Below are 24,560 nucleotides of genomic sequence, written 5' to 3' on the forward strand. Positions count from 1 at the left end.
ACTCTGTTTCCAATTCTGTCTCCAAACTCTGTCCCCCCACTCTGTCTCCAAACTCTACTCCAAACTCCACGTCTCGCCTCGTCCAGCTCCCAACTCCAACTCCGTCTCTCAAACTCTGTCTCTCAAACTCTGTCTTCCATACTCTCCACACTTCAACTCATCTCCAAGCTCTCCGCTCTTCAACCTCTCTCCAAGCTCTTCACCATTCAACCCCACTCCAAGCTCAACTCCCTTCAGCTCAACTCCCGCTGTTGACTCCAACTCCCGCTCTTATACCCGCTCTCATTACACCCCCAATTAATTAACCCGCGTCCCAACGGCGCTCCACGTGACCGGCGCACCTGTTTCTCCTCAGACTTCCAGACGCCTCTCCATCCCCGGCAACAGCACCAACCAATCACAGCCGTCCACGGCTACCCCAGCTTAATTGCCCTAACATAACCTGCACTGTATTCGCCTTCACTACAGACTGACCCAAGATAACCCGTACTGTCTGTGTGATCATGTAATCACGCTGTTTGTACCACGCACCTTCGTACTCCACTACATATATGTAAAAGGGAAATTTGTAAATGTGTGTCTGGTCGAAATGTTTAGCATACTTCCCGTCATGCAACAAACTTGAAATTTGGCATGTGGGTAGCTTCCAGACTGTACACAATGCAAAAACTATAAAAATATAACTTTTCTATTTTGGGGGGGGGGGGGGGGGGGGGGCGCAGAGGGCGGGCAATAATGCATATATTTTGCACGGCAAGTGAGCGGTGACGTCACATCTGTGATGTCACCCGCGTGCGGCAGCGTCACGCAGTGTGCCTGTGACGTCACGCACTGTGCCTGCTGACGTCACGAATCCCCCCCCCTCCCCCACAAACCCTCCGCGTCGGCCGTGTATTAATCCAAGACAAGAATCCAAGTCGCGGGCGAAGCCGGGAAGTAAAGCTGGTCTATATTGAGAGAGAGAGGATACACACACACACAGACGGAGCAGGGGCAAGGCAGTGGTGCAAATAATCCTTCACACAAACATCATGTCAAGGTGTCTCGGAGATGTGGACTACCTCGCCTGGTGTGCAGGAGCGTCTCTCTCTCTAATCATCATCACGGTGGCTAGGAGATGTTGACTACCTCGCCTGGTGTGCAGGAGGTCGTGGGGTCAATCCCGACCCTGACGATGCCTGCTGCTGCTGTATATTTGGAGTCTGTGTCTCTCTCTCTCTCTAATCATCATCACGGTGCCTAGGAGATGTTAACTACCTCTCCTGGCATACAGGAGGTCGTGGGTTCAATCCCGACCCTGACGATGCCTGCTGCTGCTGTATATTTGGAGTTTGCGTCTTTCTCTCTAATATCATCACGGTGGCTTGGAGATGTTAACTACCTCGCCTGGCATACAGGAGGTCGTGGGTTCAATCCTGACCCTGGCGATCCCTGCTGCTGCTGTATATTTGGAGTCTGCGTCTCTGTCTCTAATCATCATCACGGTGGCTAAGAGATGTTGACTTCCTCGCCTGGTGTGCAGGAGGTCGTGGGTTCAATCCCGACCCTGACGATGCCTGCTGCTGCTGCTGTAGATTTGGAGTCTGCGTCTCTCTCTCTAATCATCATGACGGTGGCTAAGAGATGTTAGTGGTGTGTAGTGTATAGTACTGTAGTGTATAGTGGTTTGTAGTGTATAGTGTAGTGTATAGTGTAGTGTATAGTAGTGTAGTATATAGTGTGGTGTGTAGTGTATAGTGTAGTGTACTGTGTAGTGTAGTGTACACTGGTGTGTAGTGTATAGTGTAGTGTATAGTGTGGTGTATAGTGGTGTGTAGTGTATAGTGTAGTGTACTGTGTAGTGTATAGTAGTGTATAGTAGTGTAGTATATAGTGTAGTGTATAGTGTAGTGTATAGTAGTGTAGTGTAGTGTACAGTGGTGTGTAGTGTATAGTGTAGTGTATAGTGTAGTGTATAGTAGTGTAGTATATAGTGTAGTGTATAGTAGTATAGTGTACTGTGGTGTGTAGTGTATAGTGTGGTGTATAGTGGTGTGTAGTGTATAGTGTAGTGTACTGTGTAGTGTAGTGTATAGTAGTGTATAGTAGTGTAGTGTATAGTGTAGTGTATTGTAGTGTAGTGTACAGTGGTGTGTAGTGTATAGTGTAGTGTATAGTGTGGTGTATATAGCATCGGAAAGCGCCGTGCGATTATGCGGTGACCGCTCTCTTTGTCTGCCGGCCATTCGAGCGTTGCTGCTCTATCAACAAAGCAACAGCGAATGTTCGGAAGGCAGCGAGTCGGAGAGAGACCGGACCTTTGCGGTCGCCGCGAGAATGTGGTAACTCAACCACAAGGTTAAGTGTCAGCAATTAAGATGGGGCGCCGTGGTGGCGAGGAGATGTTGACTACCTCGCCTGGTGTGCAGGAGGTCGTGGGATCAATCCCGACCCCTGACGCCTGCTGATTTACATTTGGAGTCTGCGTCTCTCTCATCATCATCACTGTGGCTAGGAAATGTTGACTACCTCGCCTGGTGTACAGGAGGTCGTGGGTTCGATCCCGACCCTGACGCCTGCTGTTTGTTTGGAGTCTGCGTCTCTCTCTCATCATCATCATCACGGTGGCTAGGAGATGTTGACTACCTCGCCTGGTGTGCAGGAGGTCGTGGTTTCGACCCCCGACCCCGATGCCTGCTCTATATTTGGAGTTTGCATCTCTCTCAGTTTCTCTTTCCCCGTGAATACCCGGATTTATTTTTTCCTAATGGTCGTCCGTGTTGTCCCTCTACGTTTAGAAACAACGACAACAACAACGACAACAACGCCAACAACACGCCTCCAGAGTGATAATAGGGGGTTTCACCCTATTCTGGCAGTAAAATAGGAGGCGTGTTTAGATGTTAAAACACCATGTCTGCGTTAACCACACATACCTGTGGTGTTTCTTTTTTTCTGTTTGCATGTTCACCACAGGTACACGTGGTTAATGCAGACATGGTTCCGTGCAACGGTTTCAGTTTGGTGTTTTAACACCTTAACAACTTAACACGTAGGCTTTCGCGACCAATATTATTCATAATAAAGGTTTTTGGGTTAGATCGCGTTATTTATAAATGTGTCGTAACCCTCCACCACCCGACACGGCCAATTGCCCGATGATGCTGGATGTAGAATTTTGATTTAACGCTTTCGTGACTGCAGTAATTCATATTCTTAGTTCTTTCGGTAAAGTCACGTTGAAGGGAAACAACAAAATAATAATATATATTTTATTATTTGTTGTTTCCCTTCAACGTGACTTTACCGAAAGAACTAAGAATATGATGCTGGATGTATTTACCAGCGAAACGTCGTACTCAAACTGTAAATGTTGTGGATTTACTCTTCAATACACCGGTGGGCTAAAGTAGTGAACTATTTGTCTTTTGTCAACGTGACACTTTTTTTTGCTGATTGGCCGTGTCGGGTGGTGGAGGGTTACGACACATTTATAAATAAACGCGATCTAACCCAAAAACCTTTATTATGAACCTTAACAACTGTTCTTGGTTCTTTCGGTAAAGTCACGTAGGTAGAAAAAAACTTTTAAAATAATACTTAACGTATTAATTTGTATTTTTACTTTTTTATTTTATATCTATACTGCTATACACTACTATATACTACACTATACACTACACTATACACTACTATACACTACACTATACACTACACTATACACTACTCTATACACTACTATACACTACACTATACACTACTATACACTACACTATACACTACTATACACTGCACTATACACTACTATAGACTACACTATACACTACACTATACACTACTATACACTACACTATACACTACACTATACACTACACTATACACTACTATACACTACACTATACACTATTATACACTACTATACATTATACACTACTATACAGTACACTACTATACATTATACACTACACTACACCACTATGCACTACACCACTGTACACTACACTACTATACACTGCTATACACTACACTACTATACACTACACTCTACTATACACTATACACTACACTATACACTACTATACACTATACACTACACTACTATACACTACTATACACTACACTATACACTACTATACACTACTATACACTACACTATACACTACTATACACTACACTATACACTACACTATACACTACACTATACACTACTATACACTACACTATACACTACTATACACTACACTATACACTACACTATACACTACTATACCCTACTATACATTATACACTACTATACAGTCCACTACTATACACTACTCTACACTACACTACGATACCCTACACTACTATACACTACAATACTATGCACTATACACTACACTACTATACACTACACTACTATACACTACTATACACTACACTATTATACACTACCATACACTACTCAATAAAATATACTACTATAGAATAAACTACTATATACTACACTATACACGACACTACTATACACTTCACACTACGTTATACAATACACCAATGGTTCTTAACCTGGGTTGCATGCTGTACCCTGTGTAGTGCGCGTATGATGAACGTCTTTCGAGCCGCACGTGTCTCCCCAACGTGTGCACATCGTGGTAGGAAGGTGCCTGGGGCCAATGACCCCGCTTTTTTTGCTTGGTAGCTGTACATCGGCTCCACGAAATACGACCTACGTGACTTTAGCGAAATAACTAAAGGGCATGGATTCCTGCAGTCACGAAAGCTTCAAATCAAGATTGAAGACTGTGCAGGCTTGTTGTGAACTTTAGAAATACAACAGAGTTATCTCTCTCTCTCTCTCTCCCAGGTGGTGACCAGATAGTATTTCCCATCCCATCACACCACGACCTTCAAAACGGCGAGCGAAAATGCCCATTTCATTTGAAGACCTTACAATTGAGCGACCCGCTAGCCCCAAGGCACGATCCAGGTGACCTTTCGTTTGCCCCAAACGGAGCGCTTTTGCGAGGCTGGCCGTACTTAGCAAGTGTTTGATCCCCACGCCCCCTGTGACGTAAGTGCCTGTCGGTAAATGGCACCGGCTTGAGGATCGACGCTCACTCTGAGCGCGTTCGATCTCTGCCACGTCCGAGCAATCCCAGCGTCCTCGTCGAGCCTGCACCGCCGATGAGCACGGTTGGACACGCACGGTGCGAGAGAAGTTCAACGTACGTGCGTATACACTACACTGTGCACTACACTATACACTACAATACTATACACTACACTACTATACACTACTATACACTACACTGTGCACTTCACTATACACTACACTATACACTACTCTACTCTACACTACTATACACTACACTGTACACTACACTATATACTACAGTATACACTACTATACACTACTATACACTACACTGTATACTGCACTATACACTACACTATACACTACTATACACTACACTATACACTACACTATACACTACTATACACTACTATACACTACACTGTACACTACACTATACACTACTATACACTACACTATACACTACACTAAACACTACACTATACACTACTATACACTACACTATACACTACACTATACACTACTATACACTACACTGCACACTACACCGTACACTACACTATACACTACACTACTCTGTACACTACACTATACACTACACTCTACACTACACAATACACTACACTATACACTACACAATACACTACACACGACACTACACTACACTCTACACTACACTCTACACTACACTATACACACACTATACACTGCACTATACACTGCACTATACACTATACTCTACACTCTACACTACACTCACTCATACATTATCTCACTCACTCAACCATCTACTCACTCACCGATCCAATCACTCACCCACTTGACCATCCACTCACCCATTCTCTCACTCAATCATCTACTCACCCACTCACCCATCTAATTACTCACCCACTCGCGCATCCACTGAGCCATTATCTTGCTCACTCGCACGCTCACCCACTCACTCACCCATCCACTCACCCATTTACTCACCCACTCACCCATCCAATCACTCACATACTCGCCCATCCACTCAACCATTATCTCGCTCACCCATTCACTCACTCAGACATCCACTTACAAAAACACCCATCCACTCACGCACTCGCCCATCCATTCAGTCATTCTCTCACTTACCCATCTACTCACTCACTCACCCAATCGCTCACCCACTCGCCTATCCACTCAGCCATTCTCTCGCTCACCCTCTCACTCGCACACTCACCCACTTACTCACCGATTCACTCACTCACCCATCCACTCACCCAATCACCCATCCACTCATCCACTCTCTCACTCACCCATCCAATCGCTCACATACTCGCCCATCCACTCGGCCATTCTCTCGCTCACTCACACCCTCACTCACACACTCACCTACTCTCTCACTCACCCATCTCAGTCATGCATCCCACTCACGCACACACTCACCCAGTCACTCACACTCACCCACTCTCTCACCCACTCACCTGTTCTCTTATTCACTCGCTCGCACAAAGATCCCCCAGATATTCATATTCTTGGTTCTTTCGGTAAAGTCACGTTGAAGAGAAACAATAATATAATAAAATATATATAAAACAATAAAATTCTCACGACGTTTCGACTGCAACACAAGCAGTCATCATCAGGTGTGAAAACCAACGGCAAGAACATTTGAAAGAAGTGGCGGTTTGTATTTATTTATTCATTTTTAAACGTTAGCACCACGGAGAGCGATTTGACAGTTTGTTTAGATGGACGAGTCCACCTATTTTCGGAAAAGAGGAGGAGGGAGACGACAAATTAATGTATGCTGTCTGAAAGCCACCGTAAGCGTGAAAAATCATTTAAGACCCGAAATGGTTTATCAAATCCTTCCAATGATTGCTAAGCCAGAATCCGTCTTCTCGGTTGAAATTGTCTCTGTGTTTGTATATGTGGATAGCCTCAAAATTTAAAATCCCCTAGATACTCTTTAACAGACTACTATGCGGTCTTCTTTGATTCTTTCGGTAAGGTCACGTAGATAGAAAATAATAAAATAAAAATAATGCAAATAAAAATAATACAAATAAAAATAATAAAAATAATAATTTTAAAACATTCACGACAAGCAGGTCGTCATCAGGCGGAGCCAAAATTTAGGCAGACCATACGATTTGAAAAAATGTTGTACCAGACTGTGATCCCGCTGAGCTGCGTAGCTATTATTCTCCAGAAGCCACCCGGCCACAAATGACGCCTCAACGAAGCGTGGCTGAATCCTCATCCTCATCATCCCCGTCGCGTGGGAATGAATAGCGGCAAGTTGAAACAGCATAGCAAGCCTGCACTGCCAATGTCATCCATAACGGTCCGTCTATAAATGACGTCACGCACCTGGGGGGGGGGGGGTGGTGGGGTCAGACATTTGTGACGATGTGTGACGAGGAGGGAGGGGGGTTTCAGAAATGTGACGTCACTTCAAAATGCGCAACTTTAAATACAGACAACACGTTCTACTTATCTTCTTTCGTTCTTTCGGTAAAGTCACGTAGAATGAGAATAAAATAATAAATTGATAAAATAAAATAACACAATAATATGAATATTATGTGTTATTTTATTTTATTGTGTTATTTTATTTTATCAATTTATTATTTTATTCTCATTCTACGTGACTTTACCGAAAGAACCAAAGAAGATGAATCATTGCTGTCACGAAAGCTTTAAATTGACGTTCTACTTAATTTAATAGACTTTTTTTATAAATGTTTTCTACCTGCAACATCAGAGTGCAGCGCCACATTAAATACGCACGACAATGACAATACTTTGAAACGATTTGAAGCATGTTGTATTTTCAAAATGGAAATGTTTTTTTTTGGGGGGGGGGGGCAAAGCTTTATGACGTCATATTAGAGGGAGGGGGGGGTCTGACTTTTTGTGACGCCGTGTGACGAGGTGGGGGGAGGGGGGTCAAAAATCGTCAAAAACCGCGCCTTTTGGCGTCTTCTGGTCCAACACCAGTGGAGACTGGGCTCAAAGAAAAGCCGTCTCGGGTGTGGACCAATCAAATTCAAGGACTGTGCATATTATTATCAGAGTTGTCTTTTTTTGCTGGAAATTTTGACTACATGTGTTGTGGTTATTGCAAACATGATCCCTTGCATGAAGGTGTCAGTTTTTTTGTGCCAGATAAAAAGGTAAAAACCTATTACTGCTACTGCTGGGTTGCGCAATCACAGGGGAGGCTGAGCACGTCGCTGCCTCACCTCTCGTCTCTTCCTGCAGTATTTGCAGCGGAGCTCCGAAAATTTGGCGATTTTGACTTAAAAAAATTGACTGGAATCGTACAGGAATGACATTTCTAACAGAGACCAGTGGGAAAAAAAAATCTTGTTATTTATTTTATTTGATTATTATTTTTTTTTAGTAACAGCTATTTTCATTGGAGTATGACAGGTGAGGCTCTAGCCTCTAGCCTCACCTGCCTACCCTGACCGCATGTCCAGGCGATTGGTGGGGCGGTGTAGAGGAAGACGCCGAGAAAGATCCACGTGGCCATGGCTGTTGTTCGCCTGCCCCTTAACCCCCCGCTAAACGCCCTTTTCGAACAACGCTTCGCGCTCCGTGTCACGTGCAGGGCCACCGTGCGTAGAGGGAGGCACCCGGGCAGTCCCTGCGGGCCCACCGACTGCACCTCGGCACCCCCAGGGTACCGAGTGGACCATGACGTCACCCGTGCGGCAGGCGCCTCTGACCTCCTGTGAGTCGTTGTGGTCGTGTCTGTGTGTGTGTCTGTGTGTGTCTGTGTCTGAGTGTGTGTGTGTCTGTATGTCTGTGTGTGTAAGTCTGTGTGTGTGTGTCTGTGTGTGTGTGTCTGTGTGTGTATGTCTGTGTGTGTGTATGTCTGTGTCTGAGTGTGTGTGTCTGTGTGTGTGTCTGAGTGTGTGTGTGTCTGTGTGTGTGTCTGTGTATGTCTGTGTGTGTCTGTATGTCTGTGTGTCTGTGTGTGTAAGTCTGTGTGTGTGTCTGAGTGTGTGTGTCTGTATGTCTGTGTGTGTAAGTCTGTGTGTGTGTCTGAGTGTGTGTGTGTCTGTATGTCTGTGTGTGTAAGTCTGTGTGTGTGTGTCTGTGGGAAGCGATAGTGTAGCGGTTAGCGCGCTGCGCTATGAACCTGGCGACCCGGGTTCGATTCTCGCTCACGGCCAACACCAGTGACGATTATCTGAACCGGTCCCGGTCCTCCCCTAGGTCGACTCAGCCTCAAATGAGTACCTGGTGCGGTGTGTAAACATTGCCACTAGGGAGACAAAGGCGGTCGGGCGTGGTGCTGGCCACCCACCCCCTCGTGTACCGTTCCGGCCTTCATAGGTGCTCGCTAACAGCACTTGCCCCTACAGTCTGTTAAGGCTATCCAGGGGTCCTTTGTCTTTGTGTGCGCAAGTTTACATCTTCTCCTGATGACGATCGCTTGTGTTGTGATCGAAACGTCGTAGTTTTCATTTTATTTACTTTTATTTTTCTCTCTACGTGACTTTACCGAAAGAACCAACGGATGTGAATTCCTGCAGTCACGAAAGCTTTAAGTAAAAATGTGCGTATTCTGTTTGATGGTTGAGCATCTTAACACGTTCTTTGATGCTGGCAAAAAATGTGTCCCATTTAGTAGCTGCTCACCCCGAACTATAAATGGCGTGACGGTGCATTGCCCTTGTGCTGTTCGCCTTTTGGCGTCGTTCTCTGGTCTGACGCTGCTGGTGAGACGAGGCCCTAAGCAAGGCTTCTGTCTCTGGTGTAGGCCAATCAGTTTCATAGACAACGCCAGGGTAACATTGCCATCAGAGCCACGTGTGCTTGAATGTTTGCCGCAAGTACCGCGCGTGTGTGTGTGTGTGGCTAATGCAGTAACTTGGTTATTCCTTGCGAAAGGTTTCTGTTTGGCGGTTGAACATCTAAACACAGCTGATGATTAGTTGTGTTGCAGTCGAAACGTCGTGAGAATTGTATTGTTTTATATTTTTATTATTTTATTGTTTCCCTTCCACGTGGTGACTTTACCGAAAGAACCAAGAATATGCAGCTCCTGCTGTTTTGCCGGAAATGGTTAAAGCCAATTACTCTTTGGTTCTCTCGGTAAAGTCATCACGTAGGTAGAAAGTAATTAATCACGACGTTTCGATCGCAAAACAAGTGACCGCCATTGGGTGCGACAATCACGCGGCCGCTAGTGCTGCGATCGAAACGTTGCGATCTATTTCATTGGATTCCTGCAGTCACGAAAGCTTCAAATCAAGATTGGTCAAAGGCAACTGTTAATCATTGATACCGCAGAGAAAAAAGGTTCCCGATGACACGGCTTTTTAAGAGTTTGCGCGTTCGTGAGACATACTTACCCGGGCGCCGTGCCAGCGGCGGTCTGAGTTAGCGCGCGCGTCCGTGGCACTCCGCTCACTTCACGGCTTCGCCTTTCAGATTTGGCCGTGCTTCTGGCGATCTGCGCCCTTCCGCCAGCACAAGCCTCAGGTATTGTGCGCGCACGTGCCCCGCCGCGTTTGCCCACCGAACCAAACGCGAGTATCCGCCGCCCCGTCCCGCATGAGCCTTCAATCCCCACCCCACACCCCCCCCACCTAGTGTTCGCGACTCTCGGTGGAGGCTTGGACGGATCCGGCTTTTCCTCCGAGCGAAGAAGAAGAAGAAGAAGACGGTTAAGATGCGCGCGGGGGGCGTTGAACTCCTTTCGCGCCGCAACGCAGCCAACCGTTGCTGCCATTCACTCGGAACGTGAAACGCCTCGCGGCGGAGAGACCCCGGCACCCGCGCGTAGTTTGAACGCGGCCTCCGCCTCAGGGGCGCCCGCTGATTGGCCGAGCGTCAACGCGGTTTGCTGTGAGGTCACAAAGTGCTCGCCGCGAGTGAACTCTGCGGGACAGCCCGCTGCTGATCCCGTCGAGGAGCGGCTAAACCATCATCGTCGTTCGTCGCGGCAGCTGGACGTCGAACAAAGACGGTGGTCGCCGCGTCGAGCCGCTACCTGCTGGCCGTCTGGAACGCTCTTCGATTCCGCTGTTTGGAAGCCGCTGGGAGCTGCGATGCACTTTTAAATCGAGATTGAAAACTCATTTCCTTTTAATTGCTTTTGTGTGTGCCAGTTTGTTGTCCTTCCCTACCCGCCGGCACCTCCGATTATCCGATTAGCGCGGTTGGCTCTGTGGGTTGCGAACGAAGTTCAACGTGCATGCAAACTACCATACACTACATTACATTACTATACACTATACTACATTACAAAACACTACTATACACTATACTATACACGACACTACTATACACTTCACTATACTACACTACTATACACTACACTACTATACAGTAGACTATACACTACACTATACACTACTCTACACTACACTATACACTACACTATACACTACACTATATATACATTATATATACTACACGAGAATACACTATACTACTATACACTACATTATACACTACACTAGCAGACACTATCCTACTATACACTACACTATACACAACACGAGTATACACTACACTATTATGCACTATATTATACACTACACTACTATACACTACACTATACACGACACTACTATACACTACACTGCTATACACTACACTATACACTACACTACTATACGCTACACTACTATACACTACACTACTATACACTACACTACTATACACTACACTACTCTACACTACACTATACACTACACTACTATACACTTCACTACTATACACTACACTACTATACACTACACTATACACTACACTACTATACACTAAATGAGTATACACTACACTATACACTACTATACACTACTATACACTACACTACTATACACTACACTACTATACACTACACCATACACCACACTACTATACACTACTATACGCTGCACTATACACTACACTACTATACACTACACTATACACCACACGAGTATAAACTACACTACTATACGCTACACTATACACTACACTATACACTATACTACTATACACTACACTACTATACACTACACTATACACCACACGAGTATAAACTGCACTACTATACACTACACTATATACTATACTATTGTTACACTACACTACATCACTATACTTCATTGAGAACTCGTTTCTTTAGCACTGCTTCCTGTTGTGTGTTCGTTTGTTGTTCTTCCCTCCTCCCCCCGCACCTCCGATTAGCGCGGTTGGCTACGTACGTTCCGAATGAAGTTTAACCTGCATGCAATACATTGTCTATTGCATGGCCATTATGGACCCAATATAGCCATTATAACCCCTGAGAGATACAGAGACACAGTTCTAGGGCTCAGACCCAGGATCTCTCCCACAGGGCCATTGTGATCTCGGTCAATACAGCTCCGCCCAAGACATTCAACGACCCAGTTACCTAATCATCCCATTGTCATAACGGCGTTCTGTATATTTGGAGTCTGCGTTTCTCTCTCTCATCATCATCATCACGGTGGCTAGGAGATGTTAACTACCTCGAAAGGTGTGCAGGAGGTCGTGGGTGCGATCCCGACCCTGACGCCTGCTGCTGCTGTATATTTGGAGTCTGCGTCTCTCTCTCTCTCTCACCATCACGGTGGCTAGGAGATGTTAACTACCTCGACTGGTGTGCAGGAGGTCGTGGGTACGATCCCGACCCTGACGCCTGCTGCTGCTGTAGATTTGGAGTCTGCGTCTCTCTCCCACCGTGGTCGCGTAAATTTTTGTCTCTGGGTCCTCGACCAAGTTTTTTCCCCTCCACATTTAGAATCATTCGTTGAGAGTATTTGGCTGCTTTCCATTTCCACGTGATAAACCACCAAATTGAGCCATCATTTGTGATAGCCAATGTGTAGTGTATAGTAGTGTAGTGTATATTAGTATGTAGTAGTGTATAGGAGTGTAGTGTATAGTAGTGTATTGTATAGCAGTGTAGTGTATATTAGTGTAGTGTACAGTTTAGTGCATATTAGTGTAGTGTATAGTAGTATAGTGTATATTAGTGTAGTGTATATTAGTGTGTAGTAGTGTATATTTGTGTGGGCTATAGTAGTGTATAGTGTAGTGTATAGTGTAGTGTATAGTAGGGTAGTGTATAGTGTAGTGTATAGTAGTGTAGTGTATAGTAGTGTATAGTGTAGTGTATAGTGTAGTGTATTGTGCAGTGTATAGTGTAGTGTATAGTGCAGTGTAGTAGTGTAGTGTAAAGTAGTGTATAGTGCAGTGTAGTGTATAGTGTAGTGTATAGTAGTGGAGTGTATAGTGTAGTGTATAGTGTAGTGTATAATGTAGTGTATAGTAGTGTAGTAGTGTATAGTGTAGTGTATAGTGTAGTGTAGTGTATAGTGCAGTGTATAGTGTAGTGTATAGTGCAGTGTAGTAGTGTAGTGTAAAGTAGTGTATAGTGCAGTGTAGTGCCTCCACAGAGCCCAATATGTTCACTTACCGACCATTTCCCTGTTAACGACGGGCTGTTATAGTTACAATAAACAGTTAATGCATGGATGAGCTGTGTTTCTTTTAATAGTACGCATTCATAACGTTGTCAGTATCTTTACGCAGTAATATCCATCGTTTAAAATATTACAAAGTACGGTAAAAGGCGCTAACTTTTGATGCCTTTTAACGTGCGTTTCCTACGCTCGCCGGCCGATTCTGTTGACGCAAATCGACCCCCCACACCCCACCCCCCCCACCCCCCCCCCCATCGCACGCAGAGTTCAAAAAGATCTGCTACTTCGCCAGCTGGGCGGAGGGACGCCTCGGCATGGGCAGCTTCGGCGCGGGCAACGTGGACCCGTTCGCGTGCTCCCACGTCCTGTTCGCGTTCGGCGTGATGGACGACGCGTTCTCCATCCAGCCGGCACGGGACAGAGACCCCACCGTATACCGGCTGCTCACGGGACTCAAGGCGAGGTGAGCCGACCGCCAATGCCGAGTTTTTGTTGTTGTTGTTGTTGTTTTGCCGATTTATGCTGGCGGGCCTGCGCCCGCGTCCACTTGCGTCCGTCCGTCCAGCTGGCAAAAACTCTTTTCATAATGCAGCAGTCACGTGGTCCTTTAGACGTGACCGTCTGATCTTCCGTTCAGCCGGCAAAACATTTTGCATAACGTAGCAGGTCACGTGGTCCTTTAGACGTGACCGTCTGATCATCTGTCCAGCCAGCAAAACTCCCCCCCCCCCCCCCCCCAACTTAGCAGGTCACGTGGTCCTTTAGACGTGACCGTCTGATCTTCCGTTCAGCCGGCAAAACATTTTGCATAACGTAGCAGGTCACGTGGTCCTTTAGACGTGAACGTCTGATCATCTGTCCAGCCAGCAAAACTCCCCCCCCCCTCCCCCCGCCGAACGTAGCAGGTCACGTGGTCCTTTAGACGTGACCGTCTGATCGTCCGTTCAGCCGGCAAAACATTTTGCATAACGTAGCAGGTCACCTGGTCCTTTAGACGTGAACGTCTGATCATCTGTCCAGCCAGCAAAACTTCCCCCCTCCCCCCTCCCCCCGCCGAACGTAGCAGGTCACGTGGTCCTTTAGAGGTGACCGTCCATCAGCCGCCACGACATTCTGGGAGGTGCAGGATTCGCGCCTCCGATTGGCACGGTGGGCCACGCACGGCGCGGAAGAAGTTCAGCATCCATGCGCACATACGCACATGCGTCCATCCCTCCGTCGAGCCAGCCAAACCCATTTCCGAACGGAGTCGACCGACCCTCCATTCAGATGTCCCCATCCGCCCTTACTTACTGTCCCCCAGATCGGCCAGCCGGCAAAACTTTTTCCCAACGTCACACGGCGGCACGACGTGACGCCCCGCCCACCCCCCCCCCCCACCGCGCGTTCGTGCGAATTGCCACGGCTGGCGCCGGAGCGCGCGGTGACGTCGGCGCGACGCACAAAAACCGTTGGGTGCGGCTGACGTCATCGCGCCGAACGTTGAACTCCTTTGGCGCCGTACGTAGCCGACCGTGCTCATCGGAGGTGCGGGGGAAAGGCATTGACCTAAGCACAAAAAAAAAGCAATTTGGCAGAAACGAGTTCGTCAATGTAGATGATGATTTACAGAGTACGTGGCTCACGGACGTTTCATAATATCGGACGGGAAGAACGTTCCAGACGGCCGCAGAAGCGCGTCCGAAAGCGCCGCGCGACGACGATGCAGTGACCGCCGTCGTTGTTCGACGGTCAGCCGAAAAGCCTCCGCGATGACGACGATGGCGACGATGGCGGTGTGCCTGCAGCTCATCGACGAGATCATCGAGGCATCCGCGATTCATTCGCACGGCGAGCGCCCCTTTGCGTGTTCGTAACGACCGCGACCTCGCGATGGCCACCCCCACCCCGGGCCCGTGGCCACTCCCGCGAGCTCGGGTTGCGCCGCGCGTCAACGTGCGGGGCCGACCGGTTGCGTCGCCGGGAATGCGCGACGTTGGAACCGCTCGTGCCGCACGTTACAGCGCGTGCGGTTCACGAGCGACGCAATTGACAGCGACCCGGGACCGGCCGCTGTCTCGCGCTTCGCAGGAACCCGGAGCTTCAGGTGCTGCTGTCGATTGGCGGCTACGTGTTCGGCGTGGAGAAGTGAGTCCAAGGAGGCCACCAGTACACCGCTCTATCTCACTACACCGCTCTATCTCACTACACCGCTCTATCTCACTACGTCTCTATCTCACTACACCTCATGAGCATGGCTCAGCTTTCGCAGTCGAAAAACACAACCTGGGCGGCACGTGTCTTGAACGTCTTCGTGTACGCACGTGTCTTGAACGTCTTTATGTATGCACGTGTCTTGAACTTCTTCTGTACGCACGTGTCTTGAACTTCTTCATGTACGCACGTGTCTTGAACTTCTTGTGTACGCACGTGTCTTGAACATCTTCACGTACGCACGTGTCTTGAACGTCTTCATGTACGCACGTGTCTTGAACATCTTAATGTACGCACGTGTCTTGAACTTCTTCATGTACGCACGTGTCTTGAACTTCTTCATGTAGGCACGTGTCTTGAACTTCTTCGTGTACGCACGTGTCTTGAACGTCTTCATGTACGCACGTGTCTTGAACATCTTAATGTACGCACGTGTCTTGAACTTCTTCGTGTACGCACGTGTCTTGAACGTCTTCGTGTACGCACGTGTCTTGAACTCTTCGTGTGCGCACGTGTCTTGAACTTCTTCTGTACGCACGTGTCTTGAACTTCTTCATGTATGCACGTGTCTTGAACTTCTTCGTGTATGCACGTGTCTTGAACTTCTTCATGTATGCACGTGTCTTGAACTTCTTCATGTACGCACGTGTCTTGAACTTCTTCGTGTATGCACGTGTCTTGAACTTCTTCGTGTACGCACGTGTCTTGAACTTCTTCATGTACGCACGTGTCTTGAACGTCTTCGTGTACGCACGTGTCTTGAACTTCTTCATGTACGCACGTGTCTTGAACTTCTTCGTGTATGCACGTGTCTTGAACTTCTTCGTGTACGCACGTGTCTTGAACTTCTTCGTGTATGTGCGTGTCTTGAACTTCTTCGTGTACGCACGTGTCTTGAACTTCTTCATGTACGCACGTGTCTTGAACGTCTTCGTGTACGCACGTGTCTTGAACTTCTTCATGTACGCACGTGTCTTGAACTTCTTCGTGTACGCACGTGTCTTGAACTCTTCGTGTTGCACGTGTCTTGAACGTCTTTATGTATGTACGTGTCTTGAACGTCTTCATGTACGCACGTGTCTTGAACATCTTAATGTACGCACGTGTCTTGAACATCTTAATGTACGCACGTGTCTTAAACTTCTTCATGTACGCACGTGTCTTGAACTTCTTCATGTACGCACGTGTCTTGAACTTCTTCGTGTATGCACGTGTCTTGAACTTCTTCGTGTACGCACGTGTCTTGAACTTCTTCATGTACGCACGTGTCTTGAACGTCTTCGTGTACGCACGTGTCTTGAACTTCTTCATGTACGCACGTGTCTTGAACTTCTTCGTGTATGCACGTGTCTTGAACTTCTTCGTGTACGCACGTGTCTTGAACTTCTTCGTGTATGTACGTGTCTTGAACTTCTTCGTGCACGCACGTGTCTTGAACTTCTTCGTGTACGCACGTGTCTTGAACTTCTTCATGTACGCACGTGTCTTGAACTTCTTCATGTATGCACGTGTCTTGAACGTCTTCGTGTACGCACGTGTCTTGAACTTCTTCATGTACGCACGTGTCTTGAACTTCTTCGTGTACGCACGTGTCTTGAACTCTTCGTGTTGCACGTGTCTTGAACGTCTTCATGTATGTACGTGTCTTGAACGTCTTCATGTACGCACGTGTCTTGAACATCTTAATGTACGCACGTGTCTTGAACATCTTAATGTACGCACGTGTCTTAAACTTCTTCATGTACGCACGTGTCTTGAACGTCTTCGTGTACGCACGTGTCTTAAACTTCTGCATCCATGCATCTCTGCGTCTCGCCCGCGCCGTCGATCCCCGCCCAAGGTTCTCGGCGATGGCATCGAGGAGGGACCACAGGGAAGTGTTCATCGCATCCACCGTCGGCTTCCTGCGCACGTACGGCTTCGACGGACTCGACCTGGACTGGGAGTACCCGGCGCAAAGGGGCAGCCCCGCCGTGGACAAGCAGCGCTTCACGTCCCTGCTCAAGGTGTGCCCTCCCCCCCCCAGCCCCGCCCCGCCCTCTGCTGCGTTCCAGCCAGGGACGATCCGCACGGCGTTCACTCGGCTCTCCGCTCGTTGGGCTTCCGAGGCGCTGTGGCCGAGTGCGTGTTCTTTTGTAGATCGGCCGTGGAACGACCATGGTCGTGTGAACAACCGGGGAATGACCGTCGTCACGGGAAAAACCGTCGGGCCTATCACAGTCCGCATGAACCACACACACACACAGAGTAACTTGCACTATGAGCGGTTTGAATATCTGAACGTCTGTCTTGTGGCCAGTTCGTTCGAGTGCGCGCGTTTACGCTCGACGCAACCGAACTCGTGAAAGTGGCGATGGCTTGGTGGTCTGAACGGGTGCGTCATTGCGAGGTCGCGCTCATTACGAACACGCAAAGCGCTCGCCACGAATGAGCCGAGATACCTCGCTGACATCGTCAAGGAGCATAAACCATCGTCACCCGAACTCGGGTCATCCTTCCAAGAGTAGGTTTTACCCTTTCTGGCAATACAGTAGTGTATAGTAGTGTATAGTGTAGTGTATAGTAGTGTAGTGTATAGTGTAGTGTATAGTAGTATATGGTGTAGTGTATAGTGTAGTGTATAGTAGTGTATAGTAGTGTATAGTGTAGTGTGTAGTGTAGTGTATAGTAGTGTATTATAGTGGATAGTGTAGTGTATAGTAGTGTATAGTGTAGTGTATAGTGTAGTGTATAGTAGTGGATAGTGTAGTGTATAGTGTAGTGTATAGTAGTGGATAGTGTAGTGTATAGTAGTGTATAGTAGTGTATAGCAGTGTACATATAAAATAAAAAGTCAAAATAAAACTTAATACATCGAATTTATTATTTTAAAAAAACTCTATTTACGTGACTTTACCGAAAGAACCAAGAACAGGTGTTAAGGTGTTAAAACACCAAACTGAAACCTTTGCAAGGAATCACGTCTCCAATAACCACACGTACTTGTGATGAACATGCAAACAACAGACAATGCATCATATATGACCAGAGCATGCTCTTTGTTTGCATGTTCACCGCAGGTAGTGTGTGTGGCTAATGCAGTAACATGATTCATTGCAAAATTATTCCATTTGGTGTTTGAACATCTCAACGCAACTGTTGTTTTATTGTCAGAAAGGGTAAACGCCTATTCTTATTTTTTTCATATTTTAATACTGGCAAAATGTGTCCCATTTAGTAGCTGCTCACCCCGAGCTCTCAATGCTCCGATGGTGCATTGCCCTTGTGCTGTTCAACTTTTGACGTCGTTCTCTGGTCTGACACTGCTGGTGACAAGAGGTCCTAAAGCAAGGCTGCTGCCTCTGGTGTAGGCCAATCAGTTTCAGAGACAATGCTTGTAACATTATTATCGGAGCCGTGTTTGTTTGCATGTTCACCACAACACCTGTGTGTGGTTAATGCAGTAACTTGAGTCCTTACGAAAGGTTTCTGTTTGGCGTTTGAACATCTTTACCAGAAATGGTAGAAAATATATGTTGATACTGGCAAGAAATGTCCAATGATAGGCTCATCCTCATTTCTTCAGAACTGCTTCTTGTGTTTAGATTTATTGTCTTCCCACGCAGCTACAATGAGCACAGTTGGCTACGTACGGTGCGAATGAGTTTGTCAATCTGGACGACGATGATTTAAAAGTGCATAGAAGCTCTCAGTGGCCTCCCAATATCGGAAGGACGAGCGTTCCAGACGGCCGCAGAAGCGCCCGTCCGAAAGTGCACGCGATGATGGCCAGCCACCCGCCTACTCGACCACTCACCCCGCCCATGTATGTATGTATGTTGAATTTCTTTGGCACCATATGTAGCAAACCGTGATAATCGGAGGGGCTGGAGGAAGGACGGCAAACTCAACGCTGCTGCTGCTGCTGCTGCGAGGATGATGACGGTCGTTCGCGCGGCGTCGGTCGTTCGTGCTGTGGCGACGACGGTTTTCACTCTCCTTGCATACGAGGCTCACCCCGAAGGCCGTTTATCCATCCCCGCCGCAGGAGCTGCGGTCCGCCTTCGACGAGGAGGAGGTGCTGGCCCAGGGTAGGCCGCGGCTGCTCCTCGCCGTGGCTGTGTCGCCCATCGCGAGCATAGTCGACGGCAGCTACGAGGTGGAGAAGATTCACCAGTAAGGCGCCTCCATCGGAGGGTGGCGGGGGGGGTGGGGAGCAGGCGGGGAGAGGGGTCCAACGCCAAGTGTGGCGATGGCAGGAAACTCTTTCGTCACTCATTGTTTTGCCCTTTTAGCTTTTTCCTTGAGTATGTCCTCCCGTTTTGATACATTTTACGATACAAGTGTCTCGATTATATAGGCAGGTCTACCTTCATATTCTTGGTTCTTTCGGTAAAGTCACGTAGAAGAACCAAGAATATGAATTCCTGCAGTCACGAAAGCTTTAAATCAAAATTTAGGTCTACCTTCGTTGAATCTATGTACTGTAAGGTAATGCGATGCCCTCATTAGTTGGGGCGAATTGTTTTTAACAAAAAATTATTTCATGAATTAATTAAATAGATTAGCCTCTTTTGGCCGACCAAGGTTATGATACGAAGGGGTGCAGCAGTGGCCGTGGGTTCGATCGCGACCCTAACGTCTGCTGTATATTTGGAGTTTGTGTGTCTCTCTCTCCCCGTGGTCACGTGTATTTCTGTCTCGAGGTCTTCTGGTTTTTCCCTCTACATTTATAATCAACATGTGTCTATATCATTTAGATGAGACCCACACACAAAGAGACCCATAGACTCACACAGACACCCACAGACTCAGAGACCATAGACTCACACAGAGACCCATTGACTCACATAGAGACCCATAGCCTCACACAGAGACCCATAGACACACACAGACACCCACAGACTCAGAGACCATAGACTCACACAGAGACCCATAGACTCACACAGACTCAGAGACCATAGACTCACACAGAGACCCATAGACTCACATAGAGACCCATAAGGGTGCCACAGTAGCAAGATGTTAACTCTCTCGCCTGTAATACAGGAGGCCGTGGGTTCGATCCCGACCATAATGTCTATATATATGGAGTTTGCATGTATCTTGCTCTCTCTCCCCGTGTGTCGTGTGAATTTGTTTATCCAGGTTCTCCTATTTTCCCCTCCACTTTTAGAATCACCATGCCCTCTAGATCATTTAGATTAAAATGCTGCTATCAATTTCCACGAGATAAGCCACTTAGTTGAGCTATCACTTGTGATGGCCGAGGTCGCTTCTGAAAAATAAGCTACAGAACTCAGTGGGCTTTACCTTGCAAGATAAATACATTATTTAGTTTTACTTGTGTATATATTGTTTTAGTGATGTATTTACCTTTCGTATACTTAGCACTCCTACCGTGTGTGTGAGTATTGTGTTTGTTGTTGTTCGGTTCCGACCCCCGTTCTCACTCGGGGACATCTGTGAATAAAGAGCGTCATAGCTCATCGGATCCCTCCAGTCTATCTCGTTTGTGACCACATTGGGTGTTCGTCGAGCAGTGGATACCACGACCCCACTTGCCTTCCTGAAAACGGCCGCGGTTGCCAATGCCAAGGCCTTACGGGAAATTGGGTGGTTAGGGCATAATGCAACCGTGGTCACACTCGTCAAAGCCGAATTCGGTTGCCCGTTCTTTCACCATACCGTGTCAACCCCAATACGGTCTTTACCCATATTCTTGTAAAGGGGAAATTGAGTTTTCAGGTCCATACGGCGTTACAGCCGTTTCACTATGGGCAACAAAAAAATGATTGTCTATTTGTTTGTGTTTCTCCCTTGTGATGGGACTTTGTAGGACGAACGTTGACATTTATACGGGGCACGGGGTGACCAATGAGGCCGGAATTGGTCTGTAATAAGACAGGCACTGATAAGGGGTTGACATGTATGCTTCACCAAACACAAATGCAATAAGCATTCAAAAGCAATAAATGTTCAAATCACTTAATAAAGCACGCTAAAAATATGTTATTATCATTAATACCGAGGGTTGAAGTCCATGGTGATGACGGTGAAAGGGTGGTTGTTCAGAGGGCTTTGCCTATCCACTACCTCCACCTAGTGGTGGGAAGACGGCGGTGGCGAAGCTGGGGGAGATGAGACGATGCACAGAGACACCGCAGATTGCGGGTGATCTGTGTAAACTACTGGGCATCTGTGAAGACTACTGGCCATCTGTGAACACTACTGGCCATCTGTGAAGACTACTGGACATCTGTGAAACTGCTGGGCATCATCTGTAAAAACTACTGGCCGTCATCTGTGAAAACTACTGGACATCTGTAAAAACTACTAACCATTTGTGAAAACTACTGGGCATCTGTGAAAACTACTGGCCATCTGTGAAAACTACTGGTTATCTGTGGTAACTACTGGCTGTCATCTGTGAAACTACTGGACATATGTTGAAACGACTGGACATCTGTGGAAACTACTGGACATCTGTGAAAACTACTGGACATCATCTGTGAAAACGACTGGACATCATCTGTGAAACCTACTGGCCCTCTGTGAAAACTAGTGGACGTCTGTGAAGACTACTGGACATCTGTAAAAACTACTGGACATCTATGAAAACTAATGGACATCTGTAAAAACTACTTGACATCTATGAAAACTAATTGACATCTCTGAAAACTACTTACCATCTGTTAAAACTAGTGGACGTCTGTGAAGACTACTGGACATCTGTGAAAACTACTAACCATTTGTGAAAACTACTGGCCATCTGTGAAAACTACTGGCCGCCATCTGTGAAAACTACTGGTTATCTGTGGTAACTACTGGCTGTCATCTGTGAAACTACTGGACATATGTTGAAACGACTGGACATCTGTGGAAACTACTGGACATCTGTGAAAACTACTGGACATCATCTGTGAAAACGACTGGACATCATCTGTGAAACCTACTGGCCCTCTGTGAAAACTAGTGGACGTCTGTGAAGACTACTGGACATCTGTAAAAACTACTGGACATCTATGAAAACTAATGGACATCTGTGAAAACTACTTGACATCTATGAAAACTAATGGACATCTCTGAAAACTACTTACCATCTGTTAAAACTAGTGGACGTCTGTGAAGACTACTGGACATCTGTGAAGATTACAGGACATCTGTGAAGACTACTGGCCATCTGTGAACAAGAGCTTCATGGCCCATTGGATTCCTCCAGTCTAAATAAATATTCTGATTTGAAATCGCAAGTGCCGCTCACCACGATAAACCACGGATACACAAAATCCCATACCGCGGTGAGTAAATTGGTATGCCAAAGGGTATGCGAATACCGCGGATGCGAAACACGTGGTTGGTGAGGGAACGATGATGCTGACGACGGCGATGATCGTAAGTAAAACTGGGTCCTTGAGCGCCGTTGTCATTCCCCGTAGGTACCTGGATTTCATCAACGTCATGTGCTACGACATGCAGAACTGGAACGGAAAAACCAGTCACCACAGCCCCCTCTTCTCCTCCTCCCTGTACCCGGAGCAGACCACGACGGTGAGATCGAGTGGGCCCTGGGAGCTCCGAGTTAAACGGGGGGCTGCCGTCCTGTGAGAGAGCCGGGTGGGCGAGTAGATGGGTTGGTGAATGGGTGGATGGGTGGTGAGTGAGTGGTTGAGTGAGTGGGTGGGTGGCTGAGTGGGTGAGCGAGTCAGTGGGTTGGTGGGTTAGCAGGTGGCGGGGTGAGTAGGTGGATGGGTGAATGGGTGGGTGGGTTAGTGGTCGAGTGAGTGGGTGGGTTGGTGGGTGGATAAGTGAGTGAGTCGGTGAGTTAGTGCTCAGGTGAGAGAGGTAGTGGGTGGGTGGGTGAACAGGTGGTCATGTGAGCAAGTCAGTGGGCTGGTGGGTGAGTGGGTGGTTGGGTAAGCGAAACAGTGGGTGGGTGACTCGGTGGGTGAGCGAGTGGGTGGATGACAGAATGGTTGCGTTGGTGGTAGTGGTGTAGCGTGGTTAGCGTCGGCCCTGGTGGAAATTTATTAATTTGGGGGTGGGGGAGGTGGGGATGCGGTGGGTGCCCCCCCTTATCCAATTGTCAAATTCCTCCCGCCTTCAGGGATCGGGGTTGATTTTGGAACACGCGCTTAGATAATTTCGATTTTTTTTACTCGTATAAATTTCCACATGATAAGCAAACTTTTGTTGCGCTATCATTTGTGATGGCCAAGTCGCTTTTGAAAAAAAATAAGCTAATAGCTCAGTGGGCTTTACCTGGTAAGAAAAAAAGTACATAGTTTTGACTTCTAGACACCGCCTGCTTTGGTGAATGCAGGAATTCATATTCTTTGTGGCCTTTCGGTAAATATATGTTTTGTTATTTTATTTGAACCTAAGTGACTTTACCGAAAGACCCAAATAATAAGTTCATAGTTTTATTTGTGTTTAAGTTTTGCTCAGTGACTTATTTACCTGTCGTGTTTGCGTGTGTGCTGTGTTTGTTGTTGTAACGTCCTGGGGGGTTCCCCCCTACTTGACATCTGTGATTTTCAAGAATAGCTTTGTAGCTCTTTAGCTTCCTCCTCCACCATGAATACAACATTTCGATTGGGACGATTTAATTTCAATAACTCGTGTCATCCTTCGGCACACTTGTCACCCCACCCCCCCCCACAGGAGTCAGCCGTGAAGCTGTGGCTGGACAGGGGGGTGCCCCCCTCCAAGCTCGTGGTGGGGGTGCCCGCCTACGCCACGACGTTCACGCTGAGCGGAGCCGGAACGGCGCTCGGGGCGCCGTCCTCCGGACCAGGCGAGGCCGGCGCGTTCACGGGCACGGCGGGGACCCTCGCCTACTACGAGGTGGCCCCGCGCTCTCACGCCGTCAATTTCAGTTTCATTTATTAGGTACCAGCTTC

The 24,560-nt window shown here is 47.3% G+C and overlaps 1 protein-coding gene across 1 annotated transcript; it reads left to right on the forward strand.

The window, feature by feature from the left end:
• Nucleotides 1–8,391: 8,391 nt before the first annotated feature.
• LOC116957673 (chitotriosidase-1-like) lies at nucleotides 8,392–24,549 on the forward strand. The gene is made up of 8 exons (XM_032979983.2): nucleotides 8,392–8,765; nucleotides 10,475–10,525; nucleotides 13,750–13,948; nucleotides 15,556–15,612; nucleotides 17,519–17,684; nucleotides 19,706–19,833; nucleotides 23,097–23,208; nucleotides 24,322–24,549. The coding sequence occupies exons 1-8, from the start codon at nucleotides 8,729–8,731 to the stop codon at nucleotides 24,547–24,549; spliced, it is 978 nt and encodes a 325-aa protein (XP_032835874.2). The 5' UTR covers nucleotides 8,392–8,728.
• The last annotated feature ends 11 nt before the right edge of the window (nucleotides 24,550–24,560 follow it).

This window comes from Petromyzon marinus, chromosome 80, assembly GCF_048934315.1.
Source record: "Petromyzon marinus isolate PM22_M1 ecotype Great Lakes invasive population chromosome 80, UKy_Petmar_22M1.pri1.0, whole genome shotgun sequence".
Taxonomy (NCBI): domain Eukaryota; kingdom Metazoa; phylum Chordata; class Hyperoartia; order Petromyzontiformes; family Petromyzontidae; genus Petromyzon; species Petromyzon marinus.

Bases quoted from the DNA above. Each gene is read 5' to 3' on its own strand.
- LOC116957673 (XM_032979983.2), top strand. From the start codon at position 8,729: ATGACGTCACCCGTGCGGCAGGCGCCTCTGACCTCCT. The intron at 8,766-10,474 runs GTGAGTCGTTGT...TTCGCCTTTCAG, and splicing joins GCAGGCGCCTCTGACCTCCT to ATTTGGCCGTGCTTCTGGCG. The intron at 17,685-19,705 runs GTGTGCCCTCCC...TCCCCGCCGCAG, and splicing joins GCTTCACGTCCCTGCTCAAG to GAGCTGCGGTCCGCCTTCGA.